The sequence below is a fragment of the Drosophila hydei genome, unplaced genomic scaffold, assembly GCF_003285905.1.
Source record: "Drosophila hydei strain 15085-1641.00,03,60 unplaced genomic scaffold, DhydRS2 tig00008114-arrow-pilon, whole genome shotgun sequence".
Lineage (NCBI taxonomy): Eukaryota > Metazoa > Arthropoda > Insecta > Diptera > Drosophilidae > Drosophila > Drosophila hydei.
In genome coordinates, this window is record NW_022045827.1 from 9084849 (window position 1) to 9099856 (window position 15008).

A 15008-nucleotide genomic window follows, 5' to 3' on the forward strand; every position below is an offset into this window, starting at 1 on the left:
GGTGTTGTTATGTTTATAATTGATGTTGCTACTAATTGTTGTTAGTTTAATTAGTACTGTATGCATATTGCTGGCAGCGCATTCAGCTTTTCATCTTGAACTAACTTAGGCTTCCAATTCGAGTCCAACGCCAATCTTGTGTCCACCGGCATTGAAGTTCTTGCCATCGACAAGCGTAGACAGAGTCAAGGTGATTCCATCACGCAACTTCTGTTGATATCCCAAGCCTACCTGGCTGGCATTGTTAACCTTGGCGCGCACGCTGGCATCGTCGTCCAATTGATATTTGGCGCCAATCGAGAACTTAGTGTTGCTGGTGCCGCTGGCCCACGACAGCTGAACACCAACATCCAGCTTATCGGAAGTCCTTTGGAAGATTGAGCCGCTGAACTCCTGGCCGTCATTCCTGTTAACCAAAGTAAGAGGTCATCATATATGATATGATAAATCTGAAATAAAACCTTGGGTGTTTACTTACACGGCTGTGTGTAGGACAAAGTCCTTGGTGGAGTAGCCGAGGGCAAAGTTGTTGGTAGTTAACTTGGATTGTTGTGTGTCGAAAGCGGTCTGATAGCCGGCCAACCAGCCCTGGTAGCCCAGCACAGCAGATGCATTGATCAAGGGGCCCTTCAGGTCAATATTAACATCCGAATCGGCCTTGACATTCTCGTGACCGTACGCAACCTTGAACTTGCCGTTCTTGTTGCCTGACTGTGGCGCAAAGTTGCCCTCGAGCGACAACTTGAGACCCTCCAACAACTGATCCTGTACAGCAACCTCAGTGAATAGAGTGTTGTCTGTGTTCCATTTCTCCGTCAGGGTAAGGCCATAATCCTTGACCTTGTACTTCGTTTCCAAAGAGCCAAACACCTTGCCCGACTCCTGGTTTGAATGACCAGCTGTGTTGAATTCAATGCCCGAAGAAGTCTTGGTCTTCAGGTCCAACTTCCACAGGCCAAAGTTGTAGCCTTTGCTGAAGATGTCGCGAGCCTGTTTGCCCAAATCGCTATATGATGGAGGAGCCATCTGTTGATTGTCAAATAACATTAGTAAATGGAGTTCAATATTGTGTGCATTGAGTATATTAAATCACAAATTTCATGTGTTTGGCCTACAATTGCGTGAAAGTAGAGATTAGATTCGCAAGTCTTATCTTATCTCACACTCTTGGTCAGCAAATATTTCATGAAAGCAAATATTGTCATTGTAATAAATACCAGTTAATACCTACTTTTATACATAAATATATATTTGTATTATCATTTCCCAATATAATGCAGAACAAGTGTAAATAGAATTTGCCTCCCTTCTTTTCATTCTAGCTGATTTTAAAAATAAACGCGAAAAGTGAAAAGACTTTACGGAAAATCTGTATTGTACTTTGGCTAAATGTCAATTTCTTCTTTCACAAAATCAAAGAAAATTCCAATTGAATTCGTTTTCAAGGTGGACTGCGGCCAATGAAGTGCATTTACACGTTAAGTGTGCCCAAATTTGGCAAAGAAACTGCACAACTATCTGCTCTCTGAATTGCTATGTATAAGTACTTGTGTGTGTGTTGGTCTGTACGAATGGGGGTCAACGCACGTCTGCTGTGATTGGACTAGTAAGAGCAAGAGCACGCAAAGCAGCTGCGAGTGATCGTGCAATTGATGACGCACCGTGCGCCACAGTCGATTGAAAAAGATTGCTATCAATTTCAACATTCACAAACGACATACAGCCTACCTCTTTTCTTCTAAACTGCTCCTTCAAAATCTTATAAGTCCAATAATTCTTGCCGTGATCAGCCATAAATATAAATAATATATGTTACACAAATTTTAAGTTCTTCAATTAATTGGAAATTATTTTAGTACCACACAGCCTAACACACAGCCTACTGTTTCATGTCTCTGTTTACATTTTGTTGTTGCCGTTCCGTTAATTACTAACAGTAAATCGTTCAATGACCACTTGACGAGATTACATATATAGATAAATACATACAAACATACCGATAACTACATTTTACATCGTTGCTTTAGTCTCATCACTACGTGACGTCCCAAGCAAACGCAAACAATTCACAGTGGTGGCCGTATTAATAATACACATGCCAGAACAGCGGTAAAATATGAAAGGCCGACAAAAACAGGGAAAGATTTATATTATTGGCTATATTGGACAGCGGCCAAACGGCGCGGAAATGACCAACAACATAGAAAAACTAGACGGCGTGTGAAATCATGCGCTTTCCCGGCTAAGAGAAGACAAAGAATTCTAGCAAAAACTGAAAAGATTTTACGCTCAAGAAATATGTATGTTGTGATGTAACAGGGCAGCATGGAAAATCGGAACATTTTAAAAATTACATATATAAGTACAGGTATGTATGAACTAAGCAGGTCAGGTATTTCGTGAGCCCTACAAACAATTGCACTACGACCTTGACACAATGGTTAGGATTTTAAATTACAAAGATACACGTAATCGTAAATAACTATGTACATAGAAACCCAAAGTAGTATTTAAAAGAAACGTAAGTCGATTGCTCATGTGAGCCATGACTGCGATTTCATCTGCGGGTCGTGGGCGTGAGTTATCATTACGCAACAGTATCCAGCTAAACTAATCTTATATCCCATTGAACCAATCAAAAGGTGTCAAAATAAGCAAATTATCGATTTTTTTTATGACGTCACATACACACCCCTAACTGAAATCAAAAGAAAAATTTGCTTCTATTGATGCTCACATGACCAGCGGCCAAAAAAGCAAACAAAACAATAATAAAGCAAATAGAAAAAGTTGAACAAGCTAAAATTGATAAAGCTCTTGAGACAGATGCATGTGATAAAGCAAGAAGGAAACCAAAAGCTAAATTCCCATTTTATCAAAACAAATTTTAGCACACCGCAGACAATATATATGTTACGTAACAGGAAAGTAAGCTGTTGCCGGCAGCTCCCATCGTTGCTAATTAACTGTATAACTCTTTTCTATTAGTGTTTTTTATGTGTATGCCGGTTGCCCTATTAGTTTGAATGGTCACAGTATCATTATCAATTAAAAGATATTACGAATTGTTAACACAACAGTATAAACACTATGGGAAACCCTTTCCGCGTGTCGTATGTGTGTTTGTATATGGATGAGGGCTTCGTGTCTACTTGCAAAATGTTAATTTCGAGGTTATGAAATCACTTGCAATGAAAAACGAAATACTTTCACGTATTTTCATGCATATTTCTTTACTGTTAAATAGGCGCTCACAAGAACGGTGGCTTGGGTAAGTTTTACTTACTTTTGATAAGTTTAATTAGTTTTTAAAGTAATGCGAAACGCAGGAACAAGACGACTACGACCACACAACGTACACCACAAAAATGATTTGCAACTGAATAGCAGTGTGACCAAAGAAAAATAGGGAAAAACGCGATTCTGTTGTGCGCGCGAATATACTAAACCAAACTAAGTGCGGATCACTTCAATTATTAGTTATTTGTTTTAAAACAACTTTTTTTCATAATACATTCAATATACACTTAATAATTATTGCAAAACTAGTGAATGACTACAAAATATATTAATTTATATTATTTTGTTTATTTACATTGTTATTTAAATGTGATTTGCATACTGCGCGTAAGGGCAAAATACGACCTAATGCAAGAATATCGATGCTTTTTGAATTTGAGATTTTGCGCCACATCTCTTAGTGATCTTACCATTAACAGCTAAATAAAAAACAATTCCTGACCTATACAATATATAAAATGAAAATTTAAATAAAGCCCCAATTAATGAATAATTATAATATAAAAAGGAATCGAATTTAAAGTGGAAATGCGTGTGCACCAACACTCTGAGCAGATTACTCATTATTTGTATTATATTTAGCCACAATGCAAGCTCTCTTCAAAAATAAGAGCTCTTGTTCTCTGTTAGCAGAAATACGTTTCATATAAATCTTGCATTTGGGAGTGTGAGCGGCTGCAACAACGTCATGTTGAAAGCGCGCCTGGAACACGACTCAGTCTACGGCCGCTGCCTGGCCACATCGGAGGCAGTGGAAAGTGGCGAAGTTGTTGTGGAGGAGCTGCCTTTTGCCTATGGTCCCAAGCGTGACAGTGGCATTGTTTGCCTGGGCTGCTATAGGTATTTGCAGTTTGGTGAAGACGGCGACTCACTGGATCGCTGCGAACTCTGCGACTGGCCAATATGCGGGAACTGCGTGGATGACGCTACCGATCATCATGGCGAGTGTGAGGTCTTTGCCGCAGCACGTGTCACATTTGCCGGCAACGTCAGCGAGGATGGCGTCTGTCCCCAATTGGATTGCATAACACCATTGAGGTTAGTTTGTGGATGCCAAAGGGGCGCTTGCTGCGGGGGCAACAAGTCGCTGCCATTCAAAACCAAACAGAAATCTTGACAGTTGCAAACGCCACAATAGAACGACTGCCAACAACTTGGGCAGCTGGCTGAGCAATGTTCAGCATTTAGCGGCCGTTCATCTTTGAGACTTTGCCAAATTATACAAATATTAACAAACTATGCTATGCGCACATCGTCATAGCGCGGTCCCTGTCAGTAAGCGCTATGACAGCGACGCCAGCACTCGACGTCAATCGCACGGCAGTCGAATGGAGTTCCATCTACGGACGCTATCTGACTGCCAGCGAGCCGGTGCAGCGCGGCGAGCTACTGGTCGAGGAGCAACCCTTTGCCCTGGGCCCCAAATGCAATGGATATGTGCTGTGTCTCAACTGCTACAGACCTGAGGTCCAGGAACGCTGTGTCCTTTGTGGCTGGCCCCTATGTAGTCCATGCGGCGAGGCAGAAGAGGAAAACCAGCATCTGCAGCTGGAGTGTTCCGTGCTCTGTTCGGCGAAGGCGCGTTTCTATGAGCTGCCAGCCGGCAGCCGATATTGGCCTCAGCTGGACTGCATCATGCCACTGAGGTGCATAAAAATAGATTCTAACAGCCGTGCCAACTTTTGACATACATAAATCAAGATATTTATGTATTACAACAACATTTAAGCATTTGTACATATGTAAGAATGTAATGTCTTCCAAAGTTTATTTGGAGATCGGACACGATCAGCCAAACAATACTCTGTTCGGAACGAAAATGTTCTTCGATTCTGTACATATGTTAACATGTTAACATCTGTTAAGTAACAGTTAATTTGTTATGTGAATCGCTGTTAAACCATTCCTAAATATTTAATACATTAATTTGGCTTATTTATTTATAGCCAAGCTAACCTAATCTTAGGTGATTTATCGTTCAGCTAGTGCCAACATTTGTTTTTATTAAATTCCTTTTATTTTATTTTTATCCGTCGTAGAGTGCTGCTGGCTAAGGAAGCGCAGCCAGAGCGTTGGCAAAACGAGGTGGCGCCCATGGAGCATCATGAGCTGGAGCGACGCGAGAACGCAGATGTCTGGCATGCGGATCGTGTAAATATAGCCCAATATCTGCGTGGTCCCTGCAAGCTAGCGGATCGCTTCAGCGAGGAGCTCATCATGCAGGTGGTGGGCGTGCTGGAAGTAAATGCCTTCGAAGCACGCACCAGCCAGGGCTACCCGTTGCGCTGCCTGTTTCCCTACACGGGCATATTGGCCCACAATTGTGTCCCGAACACGGCGCGTAGCATTCATCCCAGCGAAGGCTTTAAGTGGGTTTGAACTTGCAACAGACAACAGCTTTTAAGCTTGACTCCATTCTCTGTAGGATTCGCTTACGCGCAATGGTTGCCCTGGAAGAGGGTCAGCAGCTGCAGCACAGCTATACCTACACCCTGGATGGCACTGCACAGCGACAGGCGCATCTGCGCGAGGGCAAATATTTTGTGTGCAGCTGTGAGCGTTGCCTGGATGCCAGCGAACTGCAGACACATTTCTCCAGCCTAAAGTGCGGCCAGTGCACTGACGGCTGGCTGCTGCCCAAGCAGCCAACGGGTATTTCATTTCATTTCCACACATTGCAATAGATAGTTAAGCAGCGTCTGTTTCTGTTTACAGTTGTGGACAGCAGTTGGAATTGTCGGGCCTGCGACCACAGCACCAGCAGCGAGGAAGTGCGGCAAATTGTGGCTGCATTGCAGGCCGAGGTAAATGCTGTGCAAGCTCTCGGCATGGGCCCAAAGCGTCTGGAGGAATCGGAACGCTTGTTGCGCAAATACAAATCACTGTTGCATCCATCGCATTACATTGCCACCAGTTTGCGGCAGCTGCTCATCGAGATGTACGGCCGTGTGCAGGGCTATGAGATGGTCCAGCTCACAGATCAGCTGCTGGAACGCAAGGTTATTCTGTGCCGTGATGTGTTGCGTGTGCTGAACGTCTTTGAGCCGGGCCTGAGTCGTGCACGGGCTATGAATCTCTATGAGCTGCATGTGCCACTGGTGTTGCTGGCCAAAAGCGGCTTCATAGCCAACAAACTGAGTGGCGGTGAGTTGCGTGGACAGCTCGTGTATGCCATTGACCTGCTCAAGGAGTGCGTAGAGATACTGCAACACGAGGATCAAAACTCACAGGAGGGCATCCTGTGCGGTGTGGCCAGACAAGCGCTGCAACAGCTCACCATTAGCGTCGAGGGCCTGGGCAGTGAGCTGGACTAACTGAATCGAAACACAGCGATTTGTACATAATCAAATGTTGTTCCCTCGATTTATTGAAAACTATACGCATATAGTTCGATATGATTTGTATGGCTCCTTCAGACCATCGAGAGAAAGACAAAAGATATTGGATTTTTTGGGACTGTCACACACACTTACCCAAATAGAATATAACCAAAATACATACAAAATAATAGAATTTATCAATCGACTTCTACACTTCATGGCTGAGCAGAGGTATTTCTTGATAGCGTGCGAAGTGGCTAACACTGTCGCAGGGAAGTAGCCAAAGCAATGGATGCCCGTGGCCAAACACCTCGGTCAACAGTTGATATTTACGACGATTTAGCCGATATGCACCCTTTTGTTGTATCGCCTCCACCGCCGTCTCATCGTGCAGTATGGCATACAGCTGATCGTTCATAATGGCAGTGACAAACACTCCAAACACCAACGCCTCAAACATCAAAAGGATGCAATGAACACTATGTATCAAGAAATTATTATATATATACTGTCAAGCCTTGGACTTACAATTGCTTCTCTATTATATTCTCACTGCATTTCGTACACGGCGATACCCAAGAGCCTACTACTAGCGCTAAGGAGTAGACCGAGAGAATGCCCACATAGACAAGAAATTGCAGAAAGTACTTTTGATTGCGTTCGCCCACACAATTGTTTATCCATGGGCAATGATGATCCATGCGACGTATGCAACGCTTGCATATGCGACAATGATGGGCACGAGGTGGCCTATAAGTCTCGCATCTCATGCACACAGTCCATTCGCTACCATGGCCATTGCCAGAAATCGGTTTGTTGCTGTTCGTTGTATGTAGCTCGGATACGTCCAAGCGATCGGCGGGCAGCGGCACAGTGCCCGGATCAGAGAAAACGGCTTTCAAATGCGACATGACTAGCAGAAAGACAACCGTGTTGAAGAACACAACATGGAAGGGCGCCCAAATACTGGAAGTGAAAAAGTATACAGATATAGATACAGCTTTGTACGGGAAAATACCTCATAGGCATTGTTGTCAGTATTATCCATCGCATAACCACATAATCTGCATAGATAACGGCGCCATAGGTAAAAATTAAGCAGACAATGCCACAGGGATCACGTATGAAAACCATATCCAGTATCTGCCTTTTTCTGTTTGTTTGTGTGTATGTGTCCGTAAATGAATTAGAAATCGAAGCTGGCTCAGCCCTTGCCCCTTTCTATTTAACGAGCTCAGCAACTGGCAGCAACTCTTAAGAACTGATAATTTTCATTTTCCGACTTCCTGGTATTGTTGATCTAAAGTGAGTTTTATAACAATTGATCTGCTGAAGAAGTGTATTAGCGTCAAGGGCCAGGGCAGTGAACTCAACTAAGTGGAAACAAAGCAATTTATACTTATTCATATGTTTATCATTAGATTTATTGAAAACTATACACATATAGTTGAAGATACGCATATGTATTGGGTTTTGTGGCTTCTTGAGACCATCGAGAGTTGCCTGTTCAATAGAAACAATTCGCTTAATTCTCAAAGTGGATTCTGTGTTACACATAATTGCATATTAAGGCGTTATTTAGATCAGTTTCAGTTGATTATGCTGGGATGACGCAGGCCATTGAAAGTTTATAATATAAAAGTGGAAAACTTGATATTTTGTTACGAGGCTTTCGTGTATAACTTATAAAAAAGTATAAATAGTGTAATTAATTTGCTAATATATTAGTAAAAGAATATACATTTCAGTACAGACTAGGTTAGTGTTGACGTTTCATTGCTGCAGTTAAAAAATTGCAAGTGTCATCCCAGCATAAATTTAATTGCAATTAAAATATATTGAAATTGAGCCATAATAAATAAATATTTAAGCAAATAAACAAAAATTACAGTCGATGAAAAATGATTTCATTTTTTCTATTTTGCTTACAATCAAACTAATTAGGTCTTATAAATAATACGAGCTATTACCGCATACACAATTGCCTGGCATTAAATGTTAATGTTTATTTGGTATATGAATTTGTTGCTCTTAAATGCTTGAAAGTTAGTTTGTTTCTTATTTTTTGATTCGTTTTCTTGTTTTTTTTTACACACATTTATATATTTATATATAGCTACACATCTGCTCTCTACGTATGCTTATGGAAAAACTAGTTTTGTTTAAAAAAATATTGAGTTTTTGTTGAGTATGTTTTGGCTCGCTTGATGCAATGAATTATTAACTAAGGTGTTAATTAAATATTGAAATCTTCTTTGTATATAATATATACAAATAAACAAAAATATAATTATATATATATATATAGATTTGGGTCAAGGTAAGAGTTACGGGGATAGCCGGGTGGGTTTTCAGAGCTTTTTAGATAAAATATATAAACACAAAGATAGATACATAAAATATAAAAGACAATGTATGTTGCGGGACTGTCACACACACTCACGTATATAGAATACAAACATAATACATACAAAATAATAGAATTTATCACACGGCCTCTAAACATCGTGGCTGAGCAGAGGTGTGTCGTGATAGCGTGCGGCGTGGTTAAGAGTAGCGCAGGGCAGTAGCCAGAGCATCGGATGCCCGCGACCAAACACATCGGCCAACAATTGATATTTACGTCGATTTGGCCGATATGCACCCTTTTGCTGTATCGCCTCGACCGCCGTCTCATCGTACAGTATGGCGTGCAACTGATCTACCATAATGGCAGTCACAAACAAACCAAACAGCGCCGATTCCAGCAGCAAGACGATGGAATGAATCCTAGGCAAAGAAAACATTATTATATATGTATCTTGTCAAACTTTTGGAAAGGTGACAGTCTTTACTTACATGCGCAGTTGTGTATCAATTACATTCTGACTGCATTCCGTACACGGCGATACCCAAGAACCGAGTATTAGCGCTACGGAGTAGAGGGAGAGAATGCCCACATAGACAAGAAATTGCAGAAAGTACTTTTGATTGCGTTCGCCCACACAATTGTTTATCCATGGGCAATGATGATCCATGCGACGTATGCAACGCTTGCAAATGCGACAATGATGGGCACGAGGTGGCCTATAAGTCTCGCATCTCGTGCATACAGTCCATTCGCTACCATGGCCATTGCCAGAAATTTGTTTGGTGCTGTTGTTCGTGGTGTGTAAATCGGAGAAATCCAAGCGATTGGCGGGCAGCGGTACAATGCCCGGATCTGAGAAAACGGCTTTCAAATGCGACATGCCTAAAAGGAAGACAACCGTATTGAAGAGCACAACATGGAAGGGCGCCCAAATACTGGAAGTGAAGAAGTATACAGATATAGATACAGCTTTGTCATTAACTGAATGTACGGGAAAGTACCTCATAGGCATAGTTGTCAGTATTATCCATCGCATAACCACATAATCTGCATAGATAACGGCGCCATAGGTAAAAATTAGGCAGATAATGCCACAGGGATCACGTATGAAAACCATATCCAATATCGGCCTTTTTTCTGTGTGTGTGTGCCCGTAATTGAATTACAAATCGAAGCTGCCTCAGCCCTTGCCTCTTTCCATTTAACGAGCCGAGTAATACCTTAGTTGCTACACTGCAGCTCAGCTGCTGGCAGCAACTTTTAGAACTTAATACTTGGTAATTTTCACTTTACTTTGCTATGTGACAATAAATGTTACTCAGTGTCCACTTTAAATTTGTTCGAAAGTTTCATTTATTTATTTGTTGCTATTTTTCGATTCCAAATTTTTCACCCTAAGCCCCGAAGCGGTCATACACGATTCAATTGGCTGACAGACAGATGTGATCGGTACCCACACACGATACATTTCGCTAAGTTTTTAACTAGCTTTGCTATTCCATAACACACAACAGTTAAGAAAGGGAATATTAAGCGCTTATGATAACAACATAGCAAATCGTTTATATCTTCAAACGGCACACATACATTCAATTGATTATCCATTAAAGTTAGGTAGTAACTGTGTCACATGAATGACGAAGCAATACACTATCGATAAGCAAGCATATCAAGCCGATACTGGGCACACACTATCGAATGGCATTAGGTTGACATTATACATCGATATTTTCATTAGTCATTTTTACACAAAAGCAAAAGAAAAACGGTGCAAGTGATTATTCAGCAAATTTATTGCAGTATTTCGATTTAATTAAGGCAAAATACAAAAGTTTCTATTTAAATTATTACAACAATAGTGCGTTGGCAGCTGCCCAATTAGGGAGACTACAAGACAATACGCGATTTTATGTGTGTTATTTGTGACGCACGAAAATCGATTGCGTACAAGGCGAAAACACCACACAGAAGTGCAAGTGCAACAATAACAACGAGAAGCAGACAATTGACGACGTAATTAAACAGAATTCCAACAATCCCACAAATAATTAACAAGCAGCTGAGTTGTCGTTTGGTCAAAGAGATGGGCATATTTGGGCAATCCTCGCCTTTCGACGCCGATGTGGGTAAGTTTTTGTCCACTTCTCGCTTTCTCCACCCCTACTGCGGAACAATAACAATTGTCATTAGTCAAAACATTGTTCGCTTGCAATTAATTGCCACTGTCGCTTGCTTTTTCTTTAACGAATTTTCGTTGCCACTTGGCCACCCTCTAAGTAAACTTAGCAATCAAACAAAGAAATCTTGAATCAATTCCGAGTCACATGCGTCGCTTTGTCCAGATGCTGCGCAGCTTTTACTGCTGCGTCTGTTCATTGAACTTCTTTAAAGTTTTGTTTGCAGTCGCTGACCTTGAAGTCGGCATCGTCAAAACCCCTCACCCAACCCTTAACATGTGCGTCTGATACCCTTTCAAGAAGGAGCCCTTGCCAAGTTCAAGTTTTTAAATTAGCTTTAAATACAAAAGCGTTCGAAATCCTTAATTCTTTTAAAAGCATTGAACATAAAATTTGTAAATTTGAATTTTAAATTGTACAAAGCTTAATATAAAAATGCAAACCGTAATTTAGCTTAAAATGCAGAGCAAAGCAAGGTCTGGCTGTTTTTTTTTTATTGCTTCAGATCCGGTTTTAAGCGTAAAGAAAAAAATGTTTATAAGAAAATGTCATATACATATACATATACATATATATATATATACATATGTTTATTTACTGCACATGTACCTGCTTTAATTAAACCAACTACGAAAGGTTCAAAGTTCAAGACATGCAAAATGAGAGCCAACTACATTGCTTCGTACAATCTATGGTATTATAGGGGTACATATATTATTCGTAGCTTGGGTTTTCTTGTCTGGCCTCTTTTTAATGCAATTTGCTGTATATTCTATTGATTTTGCTTTGATTCTTTGCCTCGCTTATCGCCTTTCATAGTCGCACTCTGTGAGTCAGTCAGTGATAAGTAAGCAGAACTGTATTTCGACAAAAGTCGTTGCTCTGCTGCCTGGTTTTTTTATTTACACATAGGCATTAATAGATAACGCAGTTAATCCATAGAAGTTTTATAATCCGTTTGTGTGTTGTTTATTGCTCATCCACAGAAAAGGCCACCAGCGAGACGAATACGAATGATAATTGGTCTTTTATAATGGATGTATGTGACAAAGTGACGACCAATCCGCGCTTAGCTAAGGACTGTCTGAAGGCGGTGATGCGAAGGTTGGGACATCCTGATCCTCATGTCGGTATGCAGGCTATTACCTTGCTGGATGCGTGTGCCAATAACTGCGGCAAGCCGTTCCATTTGGAGATTGCATCGCGTGACTTTGAAACCGAGTTCAAGCGCCTGTTGGATAAAGCGCAGCCGAAAGTTTCATTGGTAAAACATCAAACATGCAACAAAAGAGACTCAAAACTAAAACAATTTTGTTTTGCAGAAAATGCGTCAGGTCCTAAAGAATTGGGCTGAAAATGATTTCAAGAATGATCCTGAACTGAATCTGATTCCAACTCTGTATCTTAACCTGCGCCACAATGGCTACGATTTCAATAATTTAAATGATAAGAGTAGCGCTAAGTCAGCAGCAGCTAAAGCGGCAGCTGCAACTTTGGCCAAAGATCCGAATGTAGTCAGCAGCCAGCAGGAGGAGGATGATATAGCCAAAGCTATAGAGCTGTCGCTCAAGGAAAACAAAAGCAGCCCCAAACAGCAGCAGCCAAGTGGTGCCGCTGCTGCTTCAACGACCAGCAGTGCCTATCCTTCACTATATCCCTCATTTGGGAGCAGCACAGCCAACACACAAAGCAATGGAAATGGAAATTCTAGCAGTAGCAATGCGGCTGCTGCTTCATCGCGTACTGTGCGAGCTTTGTACGACTTTGAGGCGGCCGAGGAGAACGAGCTGACCTTTTTCTCGGGCGAAATCATACATGTGCTGGACGATAGTGATGCCAATTGGTGGAAGGGTTACAATGATCGCGGGGAGGGTCTATTTCCTTCCAATTTCGTCACTGCCGATTTGTCTGTAGATCCCGAACGCTTGGACATAAATCAACAACACAAGAATAATGCCCAGAAACAGGCAGCAGCTGAGGAGGAGGAGGCGCTGTTGCAACAAAAGACTGAAGCGGCTGCCGCACAGCCCGTAGAAATTGATGAGGCCAAAATAGATCGTTTGCTGCACTTGTTGCACGAGGCCAATCCTGAGGATCCCTCGCAAGACAGCGAAGAAATGTTGCGCTTGGAGCAGCAGGTTCACCAGATGGGTCCTCTAATCGATGCTGAATTAGAGCGTGTCGATCGCAAGCACGCACAGCTGACACAGCTCTCAAGTGATCTGGTGGATGCTATCAATCTGTACCATTCACTCATGCGTGATGATCGTGCAGCTGCGGCTCAGTTTGGTGCTGCCGCCTTCATGCCCGGGGCCTTTCCAGGCGCTGCACTGTATGGTGCACCTGGTTATCCAAGTGCTGCGGGCTTTCCACCAGGCCAAAACTATCCGGGCATGCACTCATTGCCATATGCGCCACCACAGGGTAGCAATGCAGTAACAGCTCCAACGGCAACAGCTGGTGCGGCTTATCCAGGACAAGTACCCATGCCATACCAAAACGGACATGCGCCCCAGTTGAACTGTAATATAATCAATTTATTTATTGCTCGATTATTTTATAACGCAATTCCATTTGTTTGCAGCTCTGCCGCCTCATCTAACCCAGTCACCAACAATTGCCCCGCAGTCACATCCCGCCCACCCTCAGCCAATCTACAATGTCCAGCCCACGCCAGTCACTACTCAGCAGCAACCGCAATCGCAGCCACTTACGAATTATCACATGGCCATGCCTGTTGAGCAGCAGCAACAAATGCCGCCTTCCTCGCTTCCACCACAATTTGCAGGCGCTCCACCAACAGCTACACAAATCCAACAGCCGCATCCACCGCCACATGCTTATATGTCGCCGCAACACCAACAGCAGCAGCAACAAGCTGTGCCGCCGCAGACATATGCAGCACAGCCGCCACAATTCTATACACCAAATGGAGCTCCACCAGTTACCCAGAGCTACATGGCGCCACCTCAACAGCAGCAACAGCAACAACAACCCCCACAACCCCAGCAGCAGCAGCAGCAGCAGCAGCAGCAACAACAACAACATCAACCCCAGCAGCAACCACACAATCACAACGATCATTTTAGTCAGCTACATCAGCAAATGGCCGCCATGTCGATGGCGCATCTTGGTGGCATGCCGCCAGCCGCAACGGGTGCGGCACCCGCATATCATATGCAAAACGATGCCGTCAAGAATAACATTCCTATCTATCAGCAGCAGCGGTAAAACCGTTCAACCTGTTAGGCAGCAGCAGCAGATTCTTTCACTTGATTTTGCTTTAATTTGTTTCCAAATTTTGTCCTAATATATAAAGTGCATTGAAAAGGTGTTTGAGTTGGATTATATAGTTTTTGTTTGAGTTTTTGTTCTTCCGTAATCACGGTATAAGAACTAATGCATTGTCAACATTAATACTAAAATTGAATGTTAATTTTCATTTTAATTATTTGTTATTTGAAGAGCTATGTAATCTCTAAGAAACTGTCGGGCAAATGTTTGCAAAAGCGCCAAAAACTAAGATTTTAATTAAGCAAAAGAAGAAGGAAAATGTTTTAATGCTATTTATATACCATATACCATATAAATATTCTATATTATGTATAACTCTATATTGAGCATTGAACGAAGAACACCGTTTGACGGAGCATCAAACAGAATTCACTATCACTATTATGTATTATGTTTATTACACTATTATAATTATATGATGATTAAATTAACAAGCGAAACGAATCACATTCATTATGCAAACCATTAAAAAGTTGATCGGCTACAGATGCTGATTGAATAATAATATAACTACAATACATTTTGTTTTACTTTGGCTTATTCAACGCGTGCGCAGCTTGATGTAGC

At 41.9% G+C, this 15008-nt stretch overlaps 5 protein-coding genes across 6 annotated transcripts; 2 read left to right on the top strand and 3 right to left on the bottom strand.

Annotated features, from left to right (window-relative positions):
* Positions 1-45: 45 nt before the first annotated feature.
* LOC111601131 (voltage-dependent anion-selective channel) lies at positions 46-1808 on the bottom strand. The gene is made up of 3 exons (XM_023317595.2): positions 1729-1808; positions 479-1026; positions 46-406 (listed from the first exon to the last, which is right to left on the bottom strand). The coding sequence occupies exons 1-3, from the start codon at positions 1792-1794 to the stop codon at positions 106-108; spliced, it is 915 nt and encodes a 304-aa protein (XP_023173363.1). The 5' UTR covers positions 1795-1808; the 3' UTR covers positions 46-105.
* A 2144-nt stretch (positions 1809-3952) lies between these two features.
* Positions 3953-6821, top strand: LOC111600845 (SET domain-containing protein SmydA-8). 2 transcript variants are annotated; one of them, XM_023317163.2, is made up of 4 exons: positions 3953-4338; positions 5340-5669; positions 5726-5952; positions 6016-6821. In XM_023317163.2, exons 1-4 carry the CDS (start codon positions 3989-3991, stop codon positions 6612-6614), a joined length of 1506 nt encoding a protein of 501 aa, XP_023172931.2. In that variant the 5' UTR covers positions 3953-3988; the 3' UTR covers positions 6615-6821. The 2 variants fall into 2 exon arrangements, with proteins under 2 accessions (XP_023172931.2, XP_023172922.2); XM_023317154.2 differs by lacking the exon at positions 3953-4338 and adding an exon at positions 4585-4946.
* Positions 6809-7754, bottom strand: LOC111600857 (palmitoyltransferase ZDHHC3). The gene is made up of 3 exons (XM_023317175.2): positions 7639-7754; positions 7149-7586; positions 6809-7099 (listed from the first exon to the last, which is right to left on the bottom strand). Exons 1-3 carry the CDS (start codon positions 7752-7754, stop codon positions 6829-6831), a joined length of 825 nt encoding a protein of 274 aa, XP_023172943.2. The 3' UTR covers positions 6809-6828.
* Positions 7755-8580: 826 nt separating this feature from the next.
* Positions 8581-10587, bottom strand: LOC111602207 (palmitoyltransferase ZDHHC3-like). The gene is made up of 3 exons (XM_030224368.1): positions 9972-10587; positions 9459-9905; positions 8581-9389 (listed from the first exon to the last, which is right to left on the bottom strand). The coding sequence occupies exons 1-3, from the start codon at positions 10085-10087 to the stop codon at positions 9119-9121; spliced, it is 834 nt and encodes a 277-aa protein (XP_030080228.1). The 5' UTR covers positions 10088-10587; the 3' UTR covers positions 8581-9118.
* Positions 10588-10700: 113 nt separating this feature from the next.
* On the top strand, positions 10701-14430 carry LOC111601280 (signal transducing adapter molecule 1). The gene is made up of 4 exons (XM_023317799.2): positions 10701-11096; positions 12134-12411; positions 12470-13670; positions 13732-14430. Exons 1-4 carry the CDS (start codon positions 11054-11056, stop codon positions 14376-14378), a joined length of 2169 nt encoding a protein of 722 aa, XP_023173567.2. The 5' UTR covers positions 10701-11053; the 3' UTR covers positions 14379-14430.
* Positions 14431-15008: the final 578 nt, after the last annotated feature.

What these genes read in the sequence shown, in the direction of transcription:
- LOC111601131 (XM_023317595.2), bottom strand. Translation starts at nt 1,794, where the DNA reads ATGGCTGATCACGGCAAGAATTATTGGACTTATAAGATTTTGAAGGAG. An exon ending in AGCAGTTTAGAAGAAAAGAG is followed by an intron (nt 1,027 to 1,728) that starts GTAGGCTGTATG and finishes GACAATCAACAG; the next exon opens with ATGGCTCCTCCATCATATAG. An exon ending in TTTGTCCTACACACAGCCGT is followed by an intron (nt 407 to 478) that starts GTAAGTAAACAC and finishes TTTGGTTAACAG; the next exon opens with GAATGACGGCCAGGAGTTCA.
- LOC111600845 (XM_023317154.2), top strand. Translation starts at nt 4,585, where the DNA reads ATGACAGCGACGCCAGCACTCGACGTCAATCGCACGGCAGTCGAATGG. An exon ending in GACTGCATCATGCCACTGAG is followed by an intron (nt 4,947 to 5,339) that starts GTGCATAAAAAT and finishes TATCCGTCGTAG; the next exon opens with AGTGCTGCTGGCTAAGGAAG. An exon ending in CATCCCAGCGAAGGCTTTAA is followed by an intron (nt 5,670 to 5,725) that starts GTGGGTTTGAAC and finishes CATTCTCTGTAG; the next exon opens with GATTCGCTTACGCGCAATGG.
- LOC111600857 (XM_023317175.2), bottom strand. Translation starts at nt 7,754, where the DNA reads ATGGTTTTCATACGTGATCCCTGTGGCATTGTCTGCTTAATTTTTACC. An exon ending in CTGACAACAATGCCTATGAG is followed by an intron (nt 7,587 to 7,638) that starts GTATTTTCCCGT and finishes TTTCACTTCCAG; the next exon opens with TATTTGGGCGCCCTTCCATG. An exon ending in AATATAATAGAGAAGCAATT is followed by an intron (nt 7,100 to 7,148) that starts GTAAGTCCAAGG and finishes CTTGATACATAG; the next exon opens with TGTTCATTGCATCCTTTTGA.
- LOC111602207 (XM_030224368.1), bottom strand. Translation starts at nt 10,087, where the DNA reads ATGGTTTTCATACGTGATCCCTGTGGCATTATCTGCCTAATTTTTACC. An exon ending in CTGACAACTATGCCTATGAG is followed by an intron (nt 9,906 to 9,971) that starts GTACTTTCCCGT and finishes CTTCACTTCCAG; the next exon opens with TATTTGGGCGCCCTTCCATG. An exon ending in ATTGATACACAACTGCGCAT is followed by an intron (nt 9,390 to 9,458) that starts GTAAGTAAAGAC and finishes TTCTTTGCCTAG; the next exon opens with GATTCATTCCATCGTCTTGC.
- LOC111601280 (XM_023317799.2), top strand. Translation starts at nt 11,054, where the DNA reads ATGGGCATATTTGGGCAATCCTCGCCTTTCGACGCCGATGTGG. An exon ending in CGCAGCCGAAAGTTTCATTG is followed by an intron (nt 12,412 to 12,469) that starts GTAAAACATCAA and finishes TTTGTTTTGCAG; the next exon opens with AAAATGCGTCAGGTCCTAAA. An exon ending in ACATGCGCCCCAGTTGAACT is followed by an intron (nt 13,671 to 13,731) that starts GTAATATAATCA and finishes ATTTGTTTGCAG; the next exon opens with CTCTGCCGCCTCATCTAACC.